The sequence below is a fragment of the Apteryx rowi genome, unplaced genomic scaffold (assembly GCF_003343035.1).
Source record: "Apteryx rowi isolate R43461 unplaced genomic scaffold, aptRow1 scaffold_1472, whole genome shotgun sequence".
Taxonomy (NCBI): domain Eukaryota; kingdom Metazoa; phylum Chordata; class Aves; order Apterygiformes; family Apterygidae; genus Apteryx; species Apteryx rowi.
In genome coordinates, this window is record NW_020447722.1 from 1 (window position 1) to 19,640 (window position 19,640).

At 61.3% G+C, this 19,640-nt stretch overlaps 2 protein-coding genes and 1 long non-coding RNA gene across 5 annotated transcripts in view; all 3 read left to right on the forward strand.

Moving 5' to 3' along the window:
* Positions 1-480: 480 nt before the first annotated feature.
* Positions 481-17,605, forward strand: CYHR1 (cysteine and histidine rich 1). 2 transcript variants are annotated; one of them, XM_026058467.1, is made up of 4 exons: positions 481-786; positions 12,008-12,246; positions 13,421-13,632; positions 16,730-17,605. In XM_026058467.1, exons 2-4 carry the CDS (start codon positions 12,026-12,028, stop codon positions 17,119-17,121), a joined length of 825 nt encoding a protein of 274 aa, XP_025914252.1. In that variant the 5' UTR covers positions 481-786; positions 12,008-12,025; the 3' UTR covers positions 17,122-17,605. The 2 variants fall into 2 exon arrangements, with proteins under 2 accessions (XP_025914252.1, XP_025914253.1); XM_026058468.1 differs by lacking the exon at positions 481-786 and adding an exon at positions 11,282-11,291.
* On the forward strand, positions 13,639-15,981 carry LOC112962390. 2 transcript variants are annotated; one of them, XR_003252291.1, is made up of 3 exons: positions 13,639-14,150; positions 14,260-14,393; positions 15,483-15,981. It is a non-coding gene; the product is annotated as an uncharacterized LOC112962390 (long non-coding RNA). The 2 variants fall into 2 exon arrangements; XR_003252290.1 differs by having other exon boundaries at positions 13,639-14,393.
* Positions 17,606-18,860: 1,255 nt separating the features above from the next.
* The window catches only part of TONSL (tonsoku like, DNA repair protein), a 9,936-nt gene continuing 9,156 nt past the window's right edge, over positions 18,861-19,640 (forward strand). Inside the window, exon 1 of the mRNA XM_026058463.1 lies at positions 18,861-18,951. Within this exon, the coding sequence (XP_025914248.1) occupies positions 18,861-18,951 (91 nt within the window). The remainder of the gene's footprint in view (positions 18,952-19,640) is intronic.

The following is a 19,640-nucleotide window of genomic DNA, read 5'->3' on the forward strand; positions in this document are numbered from 1 at the left end:
CGGCAGCTCTGCGTGCTCCCTGTTCCAGGAACGCCGCGGGGAAAGGAGCTGGCTGGCGCCGTGGCCAGGCTGGCGCGGGAGGCCACTCCGAGGGCAGCGTGGCGGGAGCGCGGCTCTCCCGAGCCGAACCCGTCCGAGTCCCCGGCACGCGCTTCCCCGCCGAGCGGGGCCGCATGACGGTGCGCGGCGGCGGCGCCTTCGGGCTCGCTGCCAGCCGTGCGCCTTCCTACGCGGAGGCGCAGCTCCGGCGGAGGGTTTTGCCGGAGCAGAGCGGAGCGGTCGGAGGTGCCAGCAGCTCCCGGCCTGTTACATAAACGCGCTGTGCGCAGACACGTCTGTTGCTGTCGGCAGCGCTCGGATCTGCTCTTGGTTTTGGCACCTCTCCCCGGAGCGGTGGCAGCGCTGGGCTCCGGCCGCCCGCTTCTCCTCGTAGTTTGGCAGGCGCGTGGCTGCCGAGCGCTCGCGGGAGCCGGAGGATTGCCGAAACGGGTGCTCGGCCCTGTCCGTCGGAGCGGGGCCGGCGCCAGCCTCAGCAGGGCGCGCTGACCGCAGCGGCGAGCCGGGCGGGAAGGCGACAGGCACCGCTGGGCGCGCGGCTCTCGTACTGGAGCGCTCGGAGCCGCGGCTCTGCAGCGGGGAAGGACAGGAGAGGCAGTCGGGCTCTCCGGCTTCGCCCGGCTCGTGCTTCGTTTCCACGGCTGTGAATGCCAAGGGGGATGTGGACCGGAGGAAGGAGAACGAGCCTGAAAGCCCCGACTTGCGCTAGCCGGGAGCCTGGACGCAAAGGTCATTGCCTTGGTGATGTTACACTTTGCTGCTCGGATACTAATAATATCCCCGCGGATGCGACGGGAGCGTAAGATGGCAGAGCTGCGCTGTCTCGAGGCAGGAGAGGGAACTTGCGTCTGGGCTCGCTTCGCGTGGAGCTGGATCGTTCCCGTTGAGTTTTCCAGGCTCGGGGGAGCCGCGGGATCCTGTAAGATGGCTGCTCGCTTCTGAGGAGAAGCGGCGCTCCCGCGAGCGAAAGGGAGATTACTTAATCTTGTAATCTTAATTTAAGATTAACTTAAAAGAGGCGACGAGGAGGGGACGCTTCTCGCTCCGGAAAAGTTGCTGGGAAAGTGGATCTCCTATTTGAGGCGGTGAGACTTCCCGGAAAGGGCCGTGCGGGATTAGAGGCCTGCTCCGAGGGGCCCTGCCGCCTCTCTCCGCCCTCAGCCTGGCGCTCGGCAATTCCCCGCCACAAAACCAAGCCGTAATTCTTGGCAGCGCCCGGGAGAAGGGGGGGGGGGCCGCTGGCAGGACCGGACGGCAGCCCCCCCCCCCCCCCCGGTGACGCGCTGCGGGTTGCGAGATCGCGGCTGCTTTAGGCAAGCCGGGGACGGTGATTTTGGGGCAAGGCTGGTTCCAGCCAGTCTGCAGCTCGACTGTAGCTGTGGAATTCCCTCGGCAGAGTCGATTAAGAGCATTAAAACGTTGCCGGAGACAACGGAGCTGTGCCTGGCAGAGATCCCTGTCGCTGCCAACCCGCACAGACGGCGTCTCCGCTTGCAGACCTCCTTCCCGGAGGCCCGTGCTGGTGACCTGTTGAAGGCAGCTTTGCGTCTCCTCGGGAGGGCACCTAAATAACCTCCCGAGGCGCCTGGCTTTTATCCGTGATAGCAGGTGGAGACGCTCCGGGAATAGATCTCGGCTGCTTTTTGCCTCCTAGATAGAGATTAGGGTTTGGTCCGAGTGGGAGAATCCTCGTGGCAGAAAGGCTCCTCGAGGCCTCGGGCAGCTGGATCCGTTTCCCGGCTCCGCTCCCCTTGCTGCCGTATTCCGGCTCCTCGCCTGCGAGCTGGCAGGAGGATAGCAAGTGCTGAGCGTAAAGGCAACGGCTTCGGAGGGCTCTGGGGGCCAATGGGAGCTGTACGCGTGCAGGAATCCAGGGGATCTTTCTGCGGCAGGCGTCCGAGCCGGTGTCTTTGCGGGCCGTGCTTCCCGCTCACGAGGAGGAGCCTGCCGCGCTCCGATGTGCTCCGGCTTTGCTCCGCCGGCCTGCCCCGTTGGAGGACGAGGCATTTGCCTGGCCCGGCCGTGGGGCAGAGAGGCGGATAATCTCCGTGCTTGGGCTCGCGGGTCCAGGAGTTCCTGCGAGACCGCGGTGAAACGGGATGCTGCGTCGTAGCCTAGGTGCCCCCGAAATCCGGTGGCGCGGAGGGCAGGAAGCTGGCGCACCCTGGCTTGCCCTGGGGCTGCTGTGACGGGCAGGCGCGTACGTGACCCTCGGCAATAGGTACCTGGGAATATGGCTGGGTTTTGTGTCCCCCCCCCAAGGCCAAAGGGTGCCCAGCAAGGCCCGAGGGTGCAGCGGGATCCCTCAAGGACTGTCCGGGTATTGGGTGACCGTTTCATCCGATGGCAAGAAGGATTTTCCGAAGTACTGCAGCGGCCGGTGTTTTCCTTCGTCGCACCTGTGCGGCGGCGTGCCGGGATGCCGAAATGGCACGCGCTGCTCCCAGGCTTTGCCAGCTTCCCTGGCGCTCCGCGGCCGGCCGGAGCGTACGTAAGGGCCGGCCTTGCCCCGGGGCTCCGGTTGCCTCCCCGCTGACGCAGCCGCGGGATGACGCCGGAGCCGCGAGGCCGGCGCGGCAAGTGGGGAGGGAGGCACGCGGAGGGTGGTGCCTGTAATCACAGGGAGGGTTTTCCGACCGCAACGCGGCGGGTCCCGCTCTCACCCGCGTCGGGAAAGCCGGCGGCCCAGGATGGGGAAGGGCAGAGCCAGCACGCGAGGGTCTCCGTGGTGCCCCGGCGTTCACGGCGCCTCGGGCACGTCCCTCCTCGGTAGGTCCTCAGCTGGGGTTTTGGAGGCCTCACGCGAAAGGCTCCAACAAGCCGCTGAACGGCGGCCAAGGCGGGTCAGAGCGGCTGTAATTACACCCTCGGCCTCTAAGGAAACGTGACTTCGGCGTTTGCGGGAGCGCTGAGCTGGCGCTTGCCTCGTGTTTCGGCTCGGTCGCCGAGCGGCTCTGACTCGTCGGTGCGCCGGTATTTTTAGCGTGGCAGCAGTAAGGCGCGCGGGCCCGCGAGCCGGCTCCCCGCGTGCCGCTTTTCCTACGGAGGTGCTGGCGCGCCGGAAGCGGCGCTCTGGAGGGAGACGTGTTAGGAAGGCGTCTGCGTCCTCCTGGAAACTTTAGAGGCTTCTTAATGTCCGTAGTCTGGGTTTGAAGTGTTGTACTAGGGCTCAAATTATCGCCGATCGCTCAAGAATATTCCCAGGCAAAACCTTAGTGCCGTTCTGACGGAGCAACGCAGCACGGCAGCACGTTCGTCTGCGGAAATGACTCGTCTGTGGCAATTTAAACCTCTGGTACTGTAGATTAATTTAAATACATCCAGCTTGATACCGCCAGCCGCCTTCTGCGCAGAGGAGCGAGCTCTGGAGTCTCGTGAATTTGCAGGAGGAAATTCTTGTGCCAGCAGTAAGTTTTCTGTAATACGGTAACGACTTTGATCGCTTCCAGACTTAAACGCTTGGCGGTAGCCGGCGTTTGGCTGCGGGGCGCGCGTCGCCGTGACCGCCGAGGCAATCTGCAGCCCGTCCCTGGGCGGCTTCAAAGGCTTTTTTGGAAGAGCGGGAGAGAGGTCTGCAGTACCCGGAGCGGGCTCTGCTCGCTCGGGTGCGAGCTGTGTGTCAGCCCGTGGACGTGAGCCGGCATCCGTCCGCCTTCCAGCTCTGCGCTTGCTTTCCTTGGCAAGCTCAGCCGTAGCTCGTAGCTCGTGGCCCGCGAGCTTCCCTGCCGCCCTTCCCAAATCCGCTGTGAGCCTGGTGGGGTCTGGTACGGCGGGGGTTACGGCTGGCGCGAGTCAGGAGCTCTCCAGAGCGCTTGGGCAGCGCAGACCTCCGCTTAGCAGCTCCGCTCAGCGGGATCTGGCTGAAGCTTCTCGCGGCTGTGCCGGCCGGGCGGCTGTGCCAGCAAAACGCTCGGCTTTGCCGCTGGAAACCCAGGCACCTGCGGGAGGGCACTGCTCCGCTTGCTCCACGGAAACTCTAGGGCCGGCATGAACGCTGGAGGCAAGAAATACAGCCACGAAGGTTCACGGAATCACAGAGTGGCTGAGGTTGGCAGGGACCTCTGGAGACCATCTAATCTACCCCCTCCTCAAGCAGGGTCACCTAGAGCACGTTGCCCAGGACCGTGTCCACGTGGCTTTAATATCTCCAAGGATGGAGACTCCACAGCCTCTCTGGGCAACCTGAAAGCACTGGAGATTAGGCTCGGCAGGGCTGGGATGGGATGTGCAAGTCCAGGTCTTGTTCGCAGGAGGACCTAACGGCGCCTGGAGCTGGCGCCTGGCCCCGGTGCTCATGCCCGAGGGGCTGCTGTGGGCTCTGGCGTGCCGGCCTCGCTCTGCCGGGCTCCGAGGCCGAACCAGGCTTTATTGGAGGGGAGAGCCATGCCGGAGCTGGGGGCAGGTGTGGTTACCTGCCTTTAAAAATAGCTCGTAAGAGGCTAATAAACGATAGGTGGTTCTGCCGCGTCTGGACCAGACTTGTCTTGCAAGATGTACGTACAGGTATTCCGGAGCCTGGGCTCTTCGTCGCTTAAGCTCGCTACGGAGACACTAAGGTGAGGAGAGCTGAAGGATTCCTCATCCCCAAGGAGGAGCAGGGGCAAGGACGTTTTCCGGAGAACGGTTTGGAGGGAGAGCAGCTCGCGTGTCCGTTAGGCGGCAGTGGTTTCTCCTGGACCGGGCTGTTACTCTTTCACGCGGGTTTTGGGGCAACTCTTGCCTTCTGCATCTTCTCTGCCCTGCTCCTGCCCGGCAGGAGGAAAACCCACAACCTTTTGGAGCCGGAACAATTAATTTCCTTTGTAAGCAGCTAAGTCGCTAATCTCCGTGGCAGGGTCAGGCCTTTCCCGTCTCCGCTGCTGTGGTGAGGATTAAGCTTTCCCGCGAGTGCTCAAGGGGGGCCCTCTAACGAGGTCCTGCTCGTTCGGCTGCCTTGACTTTTGCTGGGGACTTGCGGGTTCTTTGGCCCAGAGTGACCGGAGCACTGACACTAACTCGGGGTGCTGCGTGTTGCTGCAGAGCCTTCATGCCCCCCTCCAGCGCAGGAGATGGATTCGGCAGCATCCCGGGCACGGAAGATGCCCACTCCGTGCGTGGGCTGGGGAGCCACGGGCCGGCTGTGCGGTGTCTCTGCCTCTCGGCCGGCGGCACCTTTGCTTTCGGTGCCGTGCGCTGCCTCCCCAGCAAAGGCTGATTTCAGCCTCTTCAGAAGCTTCTGGCCAGTCTGAACCCGCGGGATCCAGCTGGCAATCATGTGCGGTCGCTGGAGACGCTTCGGAAACCTGCCTGCTAGTCTGCGCTCGAGGCTGCCATCCTGCCTGTTGCCTGCGGCACCCGAGACTTCCTTCCCGCACAGGTGGCTGTCCCATCCTCTTCACGAATTCCCCGAGTAGCTCTGCGGGGCCTGCTGCTGTCGCGGACCTGGCCCGCGGGCTGATCCTTGATGCACCGGTCGGTTAAGCTAGCTAAAGGCCCAATGCCGCCGGGTTCGGACGTAGCCTGCAGCGATGCCAGGCTGCATCTCGTGTCAAACCTGGGGAGCAGCTTTCCGAACGCGTGGCTCCGGTCGGAGGCGCTGAGCCCCTGCGCCGCGCTGACGGCGTCCGCCGGCGGCGCGGGCAAAGCGGCTGCGCGGCTGGCTGGGGGTGTTGGCAGAGCTGCCTGCTGCTCTCGGGAAGGATAAACGGTGTGGTTTCCCACGGGACTCGAGGGAAGCATTCCCCTCATGCAAGCCGAGTGCTTCGGGGGCGCTCAGGGGACCGCGCGGTCCTATGAAGCCCGACGCAAAGGCCAGAAGGAAGAGCTGATCCCAGCTGTAGGAGAACCTCGCTGGGAGTCGGCAGCGCTCTTCCTGCGGCGGGGTTGCTCTCCGGGCGTCCCCGGAGGTCTGCTTCCCGGGGCCGTGCGCTGCGTTCACCAGCCTCTCACTCTTCGGGGACGCTGATAATAGCAGAGCGTTCCTTGAAATAGTCCCCGCTGGGACCAGAGCCGATCTCCTGGCAGCATCCAGCCCAGATGCTGTAAGCCTGGTGACAGTCTTCTGCAGCACTGGTGAGTTTAGTGGCTTTTTTAAACAGTGTAACTAAATTGCGCTTCCGTGCTGAATTTGGTACCCGGCTCACATCGCAGCTCGTTCTGCGGAGCAGACGAGCGCTCTGCCAGATTTGTTATAGGTGCTGCACTTGCCCAGGCCACCCCTTAGCTGCCGCCTCTTGTGAGAAATTGAGCTCCCGGAGTCCGTCACTGTAAGGAAATGCTTTCCATCCCTCTTTCAGAGGTTTTTTTCTTAGTCTCTCCCGTTACTCAGGGTCTTCCTTGGACCCGACTCCACTGGTGGTAGCATGTATCCCTGTGCTGACAGCGGAAGTGCAGCAGCCTCGCTGCCCTGCGGTTCTTGGATCCAAAGGTCGTGTTGGCCCTCGTGTCCCAGCAGTGTGCTGGGAGCTCATGGTTGACTCTTCTACCGGCATCGGCGTGCTTTTTTCCAGGCTCGTTCCTTACCGAGAGAGTTGTCCGTGCCGTAAGACTGCGACTGCGTTTTGTTCCTTGATGTATGATTTCATGCTCAGCCGCACGCAGATGTATTTGCACATACCCGCTCTCTGTCAGCTTAGGTTGCCGTTTCCTTTCTCTCCTTCTTGCCGATGCTCTTCTCTCCCTTCTGCGAGTATTTCTGTTGGGCAGGTTTTATCTCAGTGCGACAGCAACCTGACAGGAGTCATCGCAGGGCAGCTGCTGAGATGCCCCTGCTCAGTCACCTCCCGGCTACAACTGTCCTGAGGCTTCTGCGGCCGGTTTTCGTGCCTTTATTGGGCCATATTGGCTTTTGCTGCAGCTTGTGCTTCCAGGTGCCGTGCCAGGGTCAAGTCCCTTTCCAGAAGGCTGCGTCAGTGTCACTTCTGCACGTTCTTATGATCAATTTGGGAAGGCTAAAGGAAGGATCTATGGTCGATATTGTGTGTGTTTGGGGATGACAGGGATTTAGAAATCCTGGACTAGAGTTAGTTTGCGGAGTCCCAGGCTCTTGATATAATGTGCTAAATGCCAGCGGAGCCTGTCCGATTCCCTAATCTCTGTTGCAGCTCCAATCTTGTGAGCAGAGGCTCTCTTCCCAGAGAAGGAGCTGTCTGCATTGCTGGGGCTGCCGCTAGCTTGGAGAAGATGTCTGGGTTGCGTAAAGCTTGGACACGGGGCCAGGCAAAGCGTAGAGCGTGAGATGGCGATGGGCTAGGGCTGATGGAGGGAAAGTTCTGCAAGTTCCCTCAGGTTCGGATTCTGGCTGCATCGGAGGCATTAGTCCAAAGATTTGGGACGTGCTACTAATGTGTGGTGCTGGGAGGAGAACAAGAGCGCTCGGGAGGTACTGGGCCGTGCTGGTGCCTGGAGGAATGGAAAGGAAGTACGTCCTGCTAGGGAACGAGGGTTTGTGCCTGAAGATCCTGACAGAAGACGTATGCTGACAGCTCATCAGCTGGAAACAGCTAGCTCTGGCCAACAGCAGAACTGAACCAGCTCCGGGATCAGCAGTGGGAAAGAGCTGTGCGTAGATGCGTGGGCAGGAGTTTTTCGGTGGAGAAGGAGACAGCATGTGGGACCCTGCTTGCTCAGAAAAGCGTGTGAGGAGCCCGCGAACATCTTGCTGTCTCTGGGGGTAAGAGACTGGATCTAATACTGCAAGGTCCTTTCCAGAGTCAACTTGAGATGTCTCTTGGTGCTTGCATCGTGGCCGGCAGCAGCCAGGACGGACAGCAGGAGCTTTCGGTGAGAGCAAGCGCTTGTCTGGCTCATGCTGCAGCTGAGGGAGAAGGGATCTGCCCCCTCCTACAGCCCCTTCTGTGAAAGCAGCCAGGGAAAATGGGTGCTGTACTGAACACCAGCCCATGCAAGTGGGGTGGCTCGGCTTCTAGTAAAGGCTCATTCTTGAAGGCCAAGGGCCTCTCCTGGCTCCACCAGTTACTGCCAGTGCAAAAGGTCCTTTCTCTGTAAACTGCCACTCTGCAGCAAGTTCTTGTGTCTGTGTCCAGCCAGAAATCAGTCCTTAGTTCTCTCTAAATAACTTCTCGTACTGGAGAATCGGTCGTGACAATAATGTCAGTTTACCCCAGGCTTTCCGTTGCGTCGTCCTGGAGATGCATTTCATGAAGCTCCTCAGATTCAGTGCTTGCTTCTCCTTTGCTCCATTTGGCTGTTGCACCTGAAGCAGGTTTGGCTGATGCCCCAGAGGAGGTGCCTGGCCTTCGTGTGGTGCCAGTCGGGCTCTGTTGGTACCTTGTTCGCTGCGGTGTCCGCAGCTGCTTTGCATTACGTGCATGCACCAGACCGTCATGGTAGCTGGACACACCGGCCAAGCCAAGGACAACAGTGTCCTCTGTATGCCACGTGTCCTGTTCCACCTTCTCCATATAGATCTAGGCTGCTGCCTCCTACCTCTTGGGTCACTGTCCCTGTGAATTCCCCAAGCTCCTCTAGAAGAACAAATTCTCTGCCTGCCTCCACTTGCAGGGCAGCGACTAAAGTCTGATGCCTACAGTCGCTGTGTGCCGCTTTGAACGCATCCACACGGAGTCCTTCGTTTCCCCACCGCTGTGCCAAGAGCTCGGAGCCGAGCGCTGGTGTTGTGGATGGTGCCGGCAGCTTGCTCTGCTCTGTGTGCACGGCTGTGGTGCTCACCTCCAGCCTCGGGCAGCCTTGGCCCTGCTCCTCACTACGTGCACCCAGGAGCCCTCAGCCTTCCTCAGGTGAGGGCCTTGGCGCTTGTTTGACGTGTAAGGGTCTAAATTTGCCTCCTGCTCTCACAGTGGTGGGAAGCCGGGGCGCTGCGTGGGAAGGACGCGCGAGTTTTGTTCCTCTCCCTCCTTGAGGGTCTTCCCCGCGGCGTTTGGCACCGCTCTTCGCGGTTGGACGGGCTCGTTAAGCTGATCCTTGTGCTGAAACTAATCTTGACGTGCAAAGAAACTGGAGTTAGTATGTGCCCTTTCTCTTAGCAGCTCTTCCAGGCTGGTTGCAAGCTTGTGTAGACGCGATGCGCAGGTGAGTGGCTACTTCACTTTTGAAGGCTTGCTTGCCTCCTGGGAGGATGGGATGCCACAGCATGAGGAGGTTTGGCCTCCTTGTAAAGGGACCGCAGAAACTCTTCTTCTCTTATGGCTGCAAGACATCCTTGGGTATCAGGGAGCTGTAGTTATGTTTGAGTCGAAGGTCTCGCCTCCGTAGGTCCTGGTTTCTCTGTCCTTTCAGCAGTGCCGTGGCTGGTATGTGGTCCAGAGCTCGTATCTCTTTTATCAAGCTGGAGGAAAAACAAAAAACACTCGGGTGACTTGAGTTTTAGGGCTTTCCAGTCCGCCCAGGACCAGTCGTCCAGGCTATGATGCCACTGCCCTGTGGCGCCTTGCTGCGAAGCTCTGCTCCAGCTCCGGGCGAAGCTCGGCTCTCCCGGCGCTGGGCCATCGCTGCCTGCCCAGAGCTGGCAGGGTCTCGTGGCGCTGCGGCCGCCTGCCCTGCTCCTGCTGGGTCACGGAGCCCGCGCCAAGCTCCCGCTTCCCCGCGTAGTTCTGCGGAGCGTGTTGGCAGGGAGGGAAAAGGCTGCTCCAGCGCACCAGGGCGAAGGCGGCCCCCTCTCGTCAGCTCGTATCCAAAAGCGAATGCGGTGGAGCAAAATAGCTTTTATTTATATTTTTTTTTATCGCGCTCCCTGTTCAGCAGCCTGGCCCCGCTCTTGCCTGGGAAAGCTGGATGTGGCGCTTGGCTCCGGAGCCGGTGCAACCCGGCGTGCTTATCTCCTTGGCATGCGAGCGCGAGACGCGGCTAAATGCAGCAATGCTATATTTGTCAGCTCCCCCCGCTCGCTCCGCGCAGCAGCTTTCTGGGGCTGCGCCCACCCGTGGGCAGCCCGAGCCCTTCCGGGCCATCCAGGTTTTCCAGGGCATCAGTCGAAGTGTGGAGCTGCCCGGAAACTCGAAAGCCTGTGCTTTAACAGCCGTCTCTAAAAACTCCTTGCAATCTGTCGCCGTTAAGTCCTAGCTGTCCTGGCCTCTACGGGAATGGCCTCTTCTTTGGGATCTCTGGATCTGTAGGGCAGCGGGGGACGTGGCTTGCTTATGTGTCGGGAGGGAGAGGGAAGCGTGTTCTGCTCCGAGTTTTTCCCACTGTTTGGATTCCTTCTGTTCTCGATGCGGGAGGCGGCGCGGGAGCTCCCCTCTCCGCTGCGCGTGGGGTCTGCCCTGCGTCCCCGTGTGTCCCCTCTGCCTCGGCTCACGGTGCGGGGCTTCTCGCTCTGCTTTTAGTCCCGTTTCTCTTCTCCGCGCCTCCAGCGGCTCTCAAGAGAAGGCGAGCAGTAACGTGTGAAGTATCGGACAGGGCCTCGCCGGAGATTTGCAAGGAACATGGCAGTTTTTCTGCCTTATCCTGCTCGATTCGCTATGCGCGTTAACATCCAGCCCTCGTCTCCTGTAACACGATCCTTGGGTTCCCCTGTGTCCCGTTCCTGACTTGCCGGTTGCCTTAAACCCCGGGAAGTGGGAACCTAGAGAGCTTGGTCCTCCCTCTTGGCGAAGTACACGTGCGCCGCGTCCTTCCCGTCGGGTTGCCTCTTCGGCAAGCAGGAAGCTTCTCGCCGTCCTTTTTAAATAAGGAATATCAGCGCTAATCCTCTGTTGTTTTGCCGGTAGACCGGGGAATTGGATTAAGGGTTACCACGTGATGAGGTTGAAACCAAGGGATGAGAAGAGAAACGGGAGCTTTTTTACTTCTGCTCCCTGTAAACGCTGGGGAGAAGCTGTTCTCGGGATCCGACAGGCCGCTGATGAAGGAGCGAGGAAAAACTCTCAGCCTGGCGGAGGACTCGGCGCGCAAGCTGGTCTGCGACAGCTTTCCTTCCCCGCCGCATCCCACCGCTCGTCTCCTGCGACCCGCTCAGCAGCGACGCGGCGGCTCGCTCGGTGCCGGCCAGCTGGGCGCCGCCAAATGGCGCGTGCGGCAGCCAAGTTCGCCCACCTTCTGCTGCCGGGGAGCCTTCGCGCGAGCCGCCGTCCCCTGCCGCCCACGGGCTCGCGGGAAGGAGCCTCCTGGGCACGTGCTCCTCTTGGACTGCTCTCCCGCTGCCGAGCGGGGCCGGCGCGGGAGCAGCTCCCGGAGTTTTACTGGGAAAGGCGGGGGGAAAGGCGCACAGCCGCGTGAGCTGCTCTTCCTTAGGAAGCTAGGCTGGAAAGGGATTTATTTTCCCGATCTTTTTCGATGTAAGAGACGAGCAGAAAACTCTGAGTGAGGATTTTATGACGCAGAAGCAGCGAGGGCGGAAATGCAGCTCGTGTTTCTAGGTCACCTGTAATTACAGCGTTAGCGTGGCGGAGCACCTGGGTTGTGGGTTCGCCCGGCCACGGAAGCGAGACGGGACTCATCTGGGCTGATGCAAGAGCAGGCCCGAGTCGCTGCCCAGCTTTCTGGAGCGCGGGCCGCTCCCTGGCGGCGCCGCGGCTGCTTTAGACGCTTAAAAGCAGCTTTTTGCTCTCAAAGGAGGTAGAGGATTGGAGCCCGGGAGGGGAGGAGGGTGTTCAGCGAGGAGCTGGATTTAACGGGGGCTCGATGCAGCCTCCTGTCTGCTGCTGCTGCAGCTGGTGACCCGGCTCTGTCCCGCTCGCAGCTGTAGCAACATGCAGCAAACTCCTTTAAGCTGTTTGTGTGCTGGAATAAGTGTTAAATTTCTGGTTGGCCTGACACCCTTTCTGCATAAAAAGAAGAAAACCCTCTGTTTTGCTCTAATCTTCCACATCAGTCAGCCTGTACCTTTAAAAAAAAAAAAAAAAAAAAGTGAGCAAAGATGATGCATTTGTGAAAATAAGCCTCGGTTTCCCCCGAATTCAAGTGCAGAGGACGAGGGAGGAGCAGAGCGAACCTCGGCTGTGTCTGTCCGTGCGAGATGTCTGAAGCTTTCTTTCCCTCTCCTCTCCCGCAGTGTACCAACGGCCACTTGATGTGCGCCGGCTGTTTTATCCACCTCCTAGCAGACGCTCGGCTGAAGGAGGAGCAGGCCACTTGCCCCAATTGCCGGTGCGAGATCAGTAAGAGCCTGTGCTGCCGCAACCTCGCTGTGGAAAAGGCAGTGAGCGAGCTGCCGTCGGAGTGCGGCTTCTGCATGCAGCAGTTCCCGCGGTCCCTGCTGGAGAGGCACCAGAAAGAGGAGTGCCAGGACAGGTAAAGAGCAGCGCTTCCCCCGAGCGGCGGGCCGAGCCGCCCCGGCGCGGCAGAGACGCCCGCGGCTTGAAATGCCCCCGCGGCCCAGCCGGGGGGCACTTGTGCTCCAGGCCGCTCCCAGGCGGCTTTTCCGAGCGCTGGCCGACCCCGGCGATCAGAGCGCGTCCCTGCTGCGCGCGGGTTTAGCCAGGCAGGCGGGTTTCCCCGGCCGTAGCCCGGCTCCTCGCGTGCGGCGTGGGTGACCGGGCAGGGGCTGCGGTCCCCGCTGTCCGTCCGTCCGTCCCCCTGCGTGACGTGCTCGGCGAGGGGCTGTGCCGGAGGGGGTTCGTCTCCGATGTTCCCTGCGCGAGGGGGTGCGGGTGGCCGCTGCAGGCGAGGAGCGAGAGGCAGCAGGGCTGTGCGGGGCATTGCCGAACGCTCCTCCATCTTGCAGGGCCGCTGCTCTTCCCGAATGGCCTCGTGCTCCGGAGCACTGCTGGGGTGGGGGGCGGAACGGGAAGGGCCAAGAGTGGGGATGGAAAAATGGGCAGGAAGGGGAATCCCGCTGTTCGGTGGGAAGAGCGGGGGGCTGCGGGCAGGGGCTCCGCGGAGGCTTGAAGATGGTGTCCGCGTGCTCGGCCGGTGGTCGCTGGTGGCCTGCGGAAACCCGTCACGTCGTGCTCTGGTCGTAGCACAGGAAACACCCGATGATTTTCCAGGTGTCCTTTCCAGTACTTCGAAATGGGTCTCCTCGACTTTTTTGTTGCGTTTCAGTTGCATTTTTTTAACTTTCCCATCCGCAAATGCTGCGGCAACTTATCCAGTACCGATTATTTGCTGCTCTGATCTGACGCTGGGGTTGCTGCTGCGTCTGCGGTGCCAGGGGTCCCCGAGGGGGTGACAGAAGGGATCGTAGGTCCCGTGGCCCTGCCGGAGGGGAGAGCCGCACAGAGCAGCCCCCTGGCTGCGCCTGGGGCTCCGGCAGCTCAGCTTTAGCCCCCGGCGTGAGCGAGCACGGACAAGCCGGATACTCGCAGAGGCACCGGGCTGCGGCCGGAAACGAGCCTCTGGGTGTCCGTGGTGTCCTCGCCGCCCTTCCCGGCGGGGTCTGCGATGGTGCACGGGGTGTCGCTGTACCGGCGCGGTGTGTTGCCTGTTGCCTGGACCCCGTTCACGCTTGTTTTCTGCCCGGCAGGGTGACGCAGTGCAAGTACAAGCGGATCGGGTGCCCGTGGCAGGGTCCGTACCACGAGCTGACGGTGCACGAGGCCGAGTGCACTCACCCGACAAAGACTGGCAACGAGCTCATGGAGATCTTGGATGAGATGGACCAAAGCCGTAAAAAAGAAATGCAGCTGTATAACAGCATCTTCAGCCTGCTCAGCTTTGAGAAGATTGGCTACACAGGTAATGACTTGGCCAGGGCTTTGGACAGAAATGCCTTCCTCGGGATGTTTCCGGTGTGTTCCTTTTGGCACTGACGCTGTTTACGTGCTGCCGAAACCTGTTTTTCTTGTGTGATGTGCAGCGTAGAAGCGAAGAGCGGGGCTTTGCCGAGCTCACGGCAACAGCAGCGCGTCGTTCCTCGGGGCTGCCGGGCCACCTCTCCCCCGGCGGTCGAGTTTAGCTCCCGTCTCCGCACTCTCCCCGCCGACGGGCGGAGGCGGAGGGGTCGCGTGCCACAGTCAGTGTTGGCTCGAGCGCCACGCGTATGGTTGTCCCGGCACCGGGTGGGCTTTGAACGCAGGCGGTGCCCGCGGGCTGCCGGCCCCCGGGCCGCTGGAGGCCTGGATCTGTCTCAAAGGTTGCGTGCTTGGGCGCTGGGCAGGAGCCGCCTCAGGTCCCTCGGAGCCGCTTCCCTTGAAGGCTCATCCTCCGGGCAGCGCTGCTGGCGAGCGTGGAGGAGAGCCCCTTCCTAGCCGCAGGTAAGGCACTGGGGTTGCGTCCCGCCGGCCTGACGGACCACAACGGAATAACCAGAGTTTAAAACCGGTGTTGCCTGTGACGTGTCTTTGTGTTGCCGCGAACGGAAAGGAGACTCGGCAGCCCCTGGTCCGCTGCCCGATGCGTCCTCGCAAGCGGAGCCCTGCGTGTTGATAACTCGACGTGCACCACCTGAAGTGACGCTGCCTCCCGCAGCCCGGCGCTGGGCTCCCCTCGAGCCCTCGGTGAGCTGTTTGCCAAGCTCGGTTTCCCCTCTGCCAGGGGCTCTCCGTGCCTTTCCGTTTGTCGGGCTGGAGAAGCAGCCGCCGTTCTCGGACGTCGCTCCCTCCTAGCCAAGCACCTTTTGTTCTTGCTTTTCCAAGGGGTTCCAAACCCCGCTCCCGCCCCACGGAAGGCGGGCGAGGTTGCCCGGTGTTGCTCTAGGGGTGTGTGTGTACCGGGGCAGAGTGGGGCCTGGTAATGATCAGTGGGCAAAGCCACGCTTAAGTTGCTAAAGCAGGTAAGCTCGCTCTCTTCTCGGTATATCGATGTGAAACCTGGCCTTGAACTGCTGTTTCAGATCCGTTTCCGCTTGAAACGCCAGCAGGCGGATTACCCGGGAGGAAAAGCGCTGCGAGGGTCTGGAGGGGGAAGGAGCTTCCCCTCGCCCGTAGCGTTTTCCGGCTCGGCCGAACGAGCCGTGCGCGGGGCGAGACGCTCCCGGCCGTGCCTGCTGCGGTGCTCCAAGGAGCGGAGGAGCTGCGGCTGGCCGCTCACCCCAGAGGCGGAAGGGCGACTTGGGGTTGTACTTTTGGCTCAGCGTGGCATCGGTGGCGCGGATTATTTTGTCTCAAATCAGAGGTTGAGTCTGTCGTGGAAGTTACCCAGGCGGGTTTTTGTCAAGCGGATCGCGCTGGGAACTCGGGTCGTGACCGCTGAACGGTCCTGTTAGCTGGCTCGCTTGCTCCGGAGTCTGATTTTCCCAGCTTAGTCTGAGCAGCGGGCGTGAAGGAGAGGAGCCGAGTACCGTAGCCCAGCGCGGTAATGCCTCCGCCTCGATCACGCGGCACCAAGAGCCGGAGCGGCTGGGGCTGTGCCCCGACGAGGCAGCTCGAGGCGAGGGCCTGGGGATCGGCCCGGAGCAGGCGTGGGTGCTCGCGCCGGCCGCGGCGTGGGTCCGTGCCCGCTTTCCGCGGCGCGGGTGCGTTAGCGGCGACCCCCGCGGCTGGACTCGGTCCCCGCTGCAGGATGCTGCAGTAGCAGGGTGGCGCGCACCGAAGCTTTGCGATACCCGTGTTGTGTAGCTTGAATAACCGATCGCCTCCTCTGTCCAGGTTTTGCCAGCTGCGCTCTTCTAACGCTCTTCTGGAAGTGCCGAAGAACGTGTAAATCTGTGTGAAATGCACCCAAAAAGGTTCATTGTACTTGTAGTTGCGCTCTGAGATGCCACAGTTTGCACAGCGGAGACTTAAAGCAGTGAACGGTGTGTTTATTCAAAGGTGCTAGATGTGGAGGAACTGTTGCGCCCTGGACCCTCCCGGAAAGGGGTTTAACGGACTGCCGGTGGACTGTGCCTTGGAAGGTTTGGCTTATCCTTAAATTTGACGGTGCGTTTGCAAAACCGAACTTGGAAACACCTCTGTCCAATGTATTGTTATCCGTCTCTGTATCCCAACCCAGGATCCTCTGTACCGCGTTACTACCTCAAGGCCTGTATTTCACGCGCCCTGTTCCGAGTTTTGCACTGCGGTGACGCGCGATTGTGCCTTACTGCCTTGTTTACGGATTTGTATGCATAATCCCAATAAACTGTGCATTGTTATCCGAACCGTATCCCGTCTGTGTGTTCTCCCGCGGGCCCCGCGGCGCTGCTTCCCCGGGCGCCAGATTTGCTGCGCCCCGTAGGACCTCCGCTCCTTGCYGCGTAGCGTCCGTGGGACGACGAAGCGTTTCTGCAGCCGGCGGCGGGGAACGGCCCGTCTTGGTCGTCTCGATAGCGCGTTTTATATCTAAATTCACGTAGATTGCTTGCATCTGTCGGACCTGCTGAGACAACCGACCGATTAGGTTCGATCGTACGCGGTCACCAGCAGCCAAGCCCCGTGAGCCGATCTCCGCTTGTCGTTTTACTCGCAGCATCGATTTTGGAAGTGTTTAGCGGCGGTTGCTTTACGCTGCCGAGGCGTTTCGGTGGCTCACGGCGGCGCAGGGGAGCGAGGGGCCCTTGGCYGCCTGCGAAAGGGGCTGCTCCGTCCCTCCTGGGGCCGGCGGTCCAGGCCGCCCTTTGTGCGCGTACGCGCTCTTGTTCTCTGCCGATGTGATTAACCATGTTTGTATTTCTTTCCCCACCATCCCTTTTCTTTTTTTTTTCCCTCCCCATCTTGAAACGCTTCGTCTATAAAGCGTTGTTGCTTAAACGCTAACGGGCCCCAGGTCCTCCCCGAGAAGCCTGGTTTCTCCCGACCGTAACGGCTCCTTGTGCCGCCCCCCCCGGAAGCAGCCGCAGGTAACGGGCGCCCGGCCGCGCCGCCGCCCCGCGCTCACTGCCGGCCTCTCTCCCCTCCCTCTTCTCGTCTTGCAGAGGTCCAGTTCCGCCCCTACCGCACGGACGACTTCATCACCCGGCTGTACTACGAGACGCCCCGGCTCACCGTGCTCAACCAGACGTGGGTSCTCAAGGCGCGGGTCAACGACTCGGAGCGCAACCCCAACCTCTCCTGCAAGCGCACCCTCTCCTTCCAGCTCATCCTCAAGAGCAAGATCAACTCCCCCATGGAGTGCTCCTTCCTGCTGCTCGAGGGGCCTTACGACGACGTCAAGATCAACCCCGTCATCTACCACTTTGTCTTTACCAATGAGAACAATGAGACGGATTACATGCCGCTGCCCATCGTGGACTCCGTGGAGTGTAACAAACTGCTGGCGGCCAAGAACATCAACTTGCGGCTTTTTATATTTCAGATACAGAAATAGGCAAGGCCGAGTCGCGCTGGGAGTTGCCGAGAAAGCACCACTGAACCATAGTTACCTCGTACGGCTGCCTGTGCCGGTTGTGATTTCGCAGTAATTTGGCCATTTTAAGAGGAAACAAACAAACAAACACAAAAAGTCTGCATGTGTATGCAACAAGCGTAAGCAGTCACAGCCTGCCTTTTCTTTCCCCTTTCCCCGTCTTCCCCCCCGGGCGGCCGCGGCTCCTTCCCGTAGGGTGCCGCCGGCTCAGCCCTCCCCGGACGTCGCGGCGGGGGCCGGCRGCGGCTTCTCCCCCTCCCCGCTGGGGTTGCGTGAGCCTCGATGAATCTGCCGGGGGGGCAGGTTGCTGGTTTTGGGGAGGGGAGCGTGGAGACCGCTCCGGCCGGGCTGCAGGGCTTGGGAGTGCTGGGTCGTTGCTTTCTGTACAGTGGGTCCTCTGTCTGTTTTACTATTAGAATAAAACAAATGGGGAATTTTCACATTATTTTGTTTTTTCCCTTCAGAAGTCACTACCGGGGCTGCCTGGGGCTTTGCGGAGCGCTGTTAACGGGGCTCCGGGCGGCGGGACGATGGTCCAAAGACCCGAACTCCCCGTTCACGTGTCGTTTGCACAGACCGATTCTCAGGCCGCGTCCCCGTCTCTCCCCGCCCCGTCCTCGTGCGCGGGGGAGATGGTGAGGACGGCGCGAGGCGAGCRGCTTTCTGTGGTAATTCCCAGGTTGGGTCGCTGTCACGCTTGGCTTCCCGGTGGGCGGCTTCGGGAGTGCGTCGGGATGGGTCCTCCGTCACCGCACACGGCCCAGAGGCCCCCCCTGGCCGTCCCCCCTCTCCCTCCGGCACAGCCCCAAACCGAACTCGGACCTGTGTAGAAACCGCCCCGAAATCTTGCAGACTTCTCGGCGYGCGGGGCGAAATCCTGCCCCTTTCCCCTTTTGCCAAAACTTGAGTTTCCTGTGAAACAGGAAAAAAAAGAGTTACAGGCTCATCTAGTAATTATGCAATTTTACAGCGTGAGAATGTTTTTTATACACCGAATCTCTACCACGTGCTCGAGGGAGGGGGGGCACCACCAGCCGCCAAATCGCGAAGCGACCTGCGGGGAGGTTTCACTTAACGCTGTTTCCGAGGCATTTTAAACGCCGGGTGTTGCTGCTGGTGGATGCAAATTGTATCGCAGGCTCACGAGTAACACTGTGTGTTCAAGGTCAGCCAGCTGGCAACCGTGGAAGCCGGGCTGCGTGGTATTTTTAGGGAATAAATGCGCATCCTGAAAACCTGCCGTGGCAGGCAGGGGGCCGCCGTTAGCGCCAAGCCTGGCGGACAGTCCCGTGGCTTCTCCGAGTTTTAGCGCTGTGCCTCCGTCGCGGCGCTGCCGGAGCCGAGGTGCTGCGGCTGTCGAGGCGGTGCTCGGTCCGGGCTGTTTTCGCTTGCGCGTCTGATGGGAGACGCCCCGTCCTCGCAGCGTGTCCCCCTCCCCGGTGCCGCCAGGCCGAGGTCCGGCCCCTCGCGTCCCCGGGGCGCTTGTAACTTTTCTGTTGGGATTTCTGTCGACTCGATACCAAAGAGCTGCTTCCCCCGCCCGCGTCGCTGGCGGCGGGGAGGTTTTCGGGTGCTCGGAGCGGGGCCGGTCGCGTGGCGCAGGTAGGTCTGTTCCCCCCCCTCTCCACCGCCACCAGCCCCTGGGAGGAGTTTCTGTGCCACCGCCGAAGGCATCCGGGCCGCGTCATGCAGCACCGCGCATGGAAGAGCCGCCGGGAGCAAGAAATCCTCCTTCCGACAGCAGGAGCCGCCTGTTCGCTCGCGCGACGGCCGAGGCCGCCCTGGACCCGGGTGCCGCCGTCCGAGGGAAGCGCCCGACCGCCCCGGCGCCCAAGGAGCTGCCGGCCCCACCGAGAGGCCTCTTGCCCCGTAGCGGCCGTCCGGCGTGGCGCCGTTCCCCAAGGAGCTCTCTTCTCGCTCCCTTCCCGGCTCCCCGCGCGCGGGAGCTGAGCCTTAACGCATCCGGCACCGGACACCCACCGATTGTAGCACGTCGCTCCCGCCGGCGCCGACTTCCTCGCAGCCTTCGCTGCGCCTGACTTATTTAACTAGCGAATGTAGGACTGAAAGGATTTTTTTTCAAGCCGCCTAAGGACTCGTTGGCGGGGTCGCGTGTCCTCCCTCCCTCGCGGAGCGGGGCGCGGGGGCTGCCGCCGGCCCCCTTCCCCGACCCCAACTCTTTTCTGTCGTTTTTACACTTCAGAGAAACCGGGGGGGGGGGGTCGGTGCAGCCGGGAGCGGTTTCCGCTGCTGTTTTCGTGGTCTGCGTTTCTGTACGTTGCTGTAGTTAAGAGAGGAAAAAAAGCGAGATGGGGGGAGCCGCTGCACGTGTCGGTGTCCCTCGGCTGCGCCTCCCCCTTATTAAAACCGGACGAGCTGCTCTTGCTAATTACTTTTCCCTGGTCTGTGGTAATTAGAAGCGTCGGCTCCCGGGGGGCTCCCTGTTCTCCCTCGCCAGGACTGGGGGGCTCTGGGGGTAC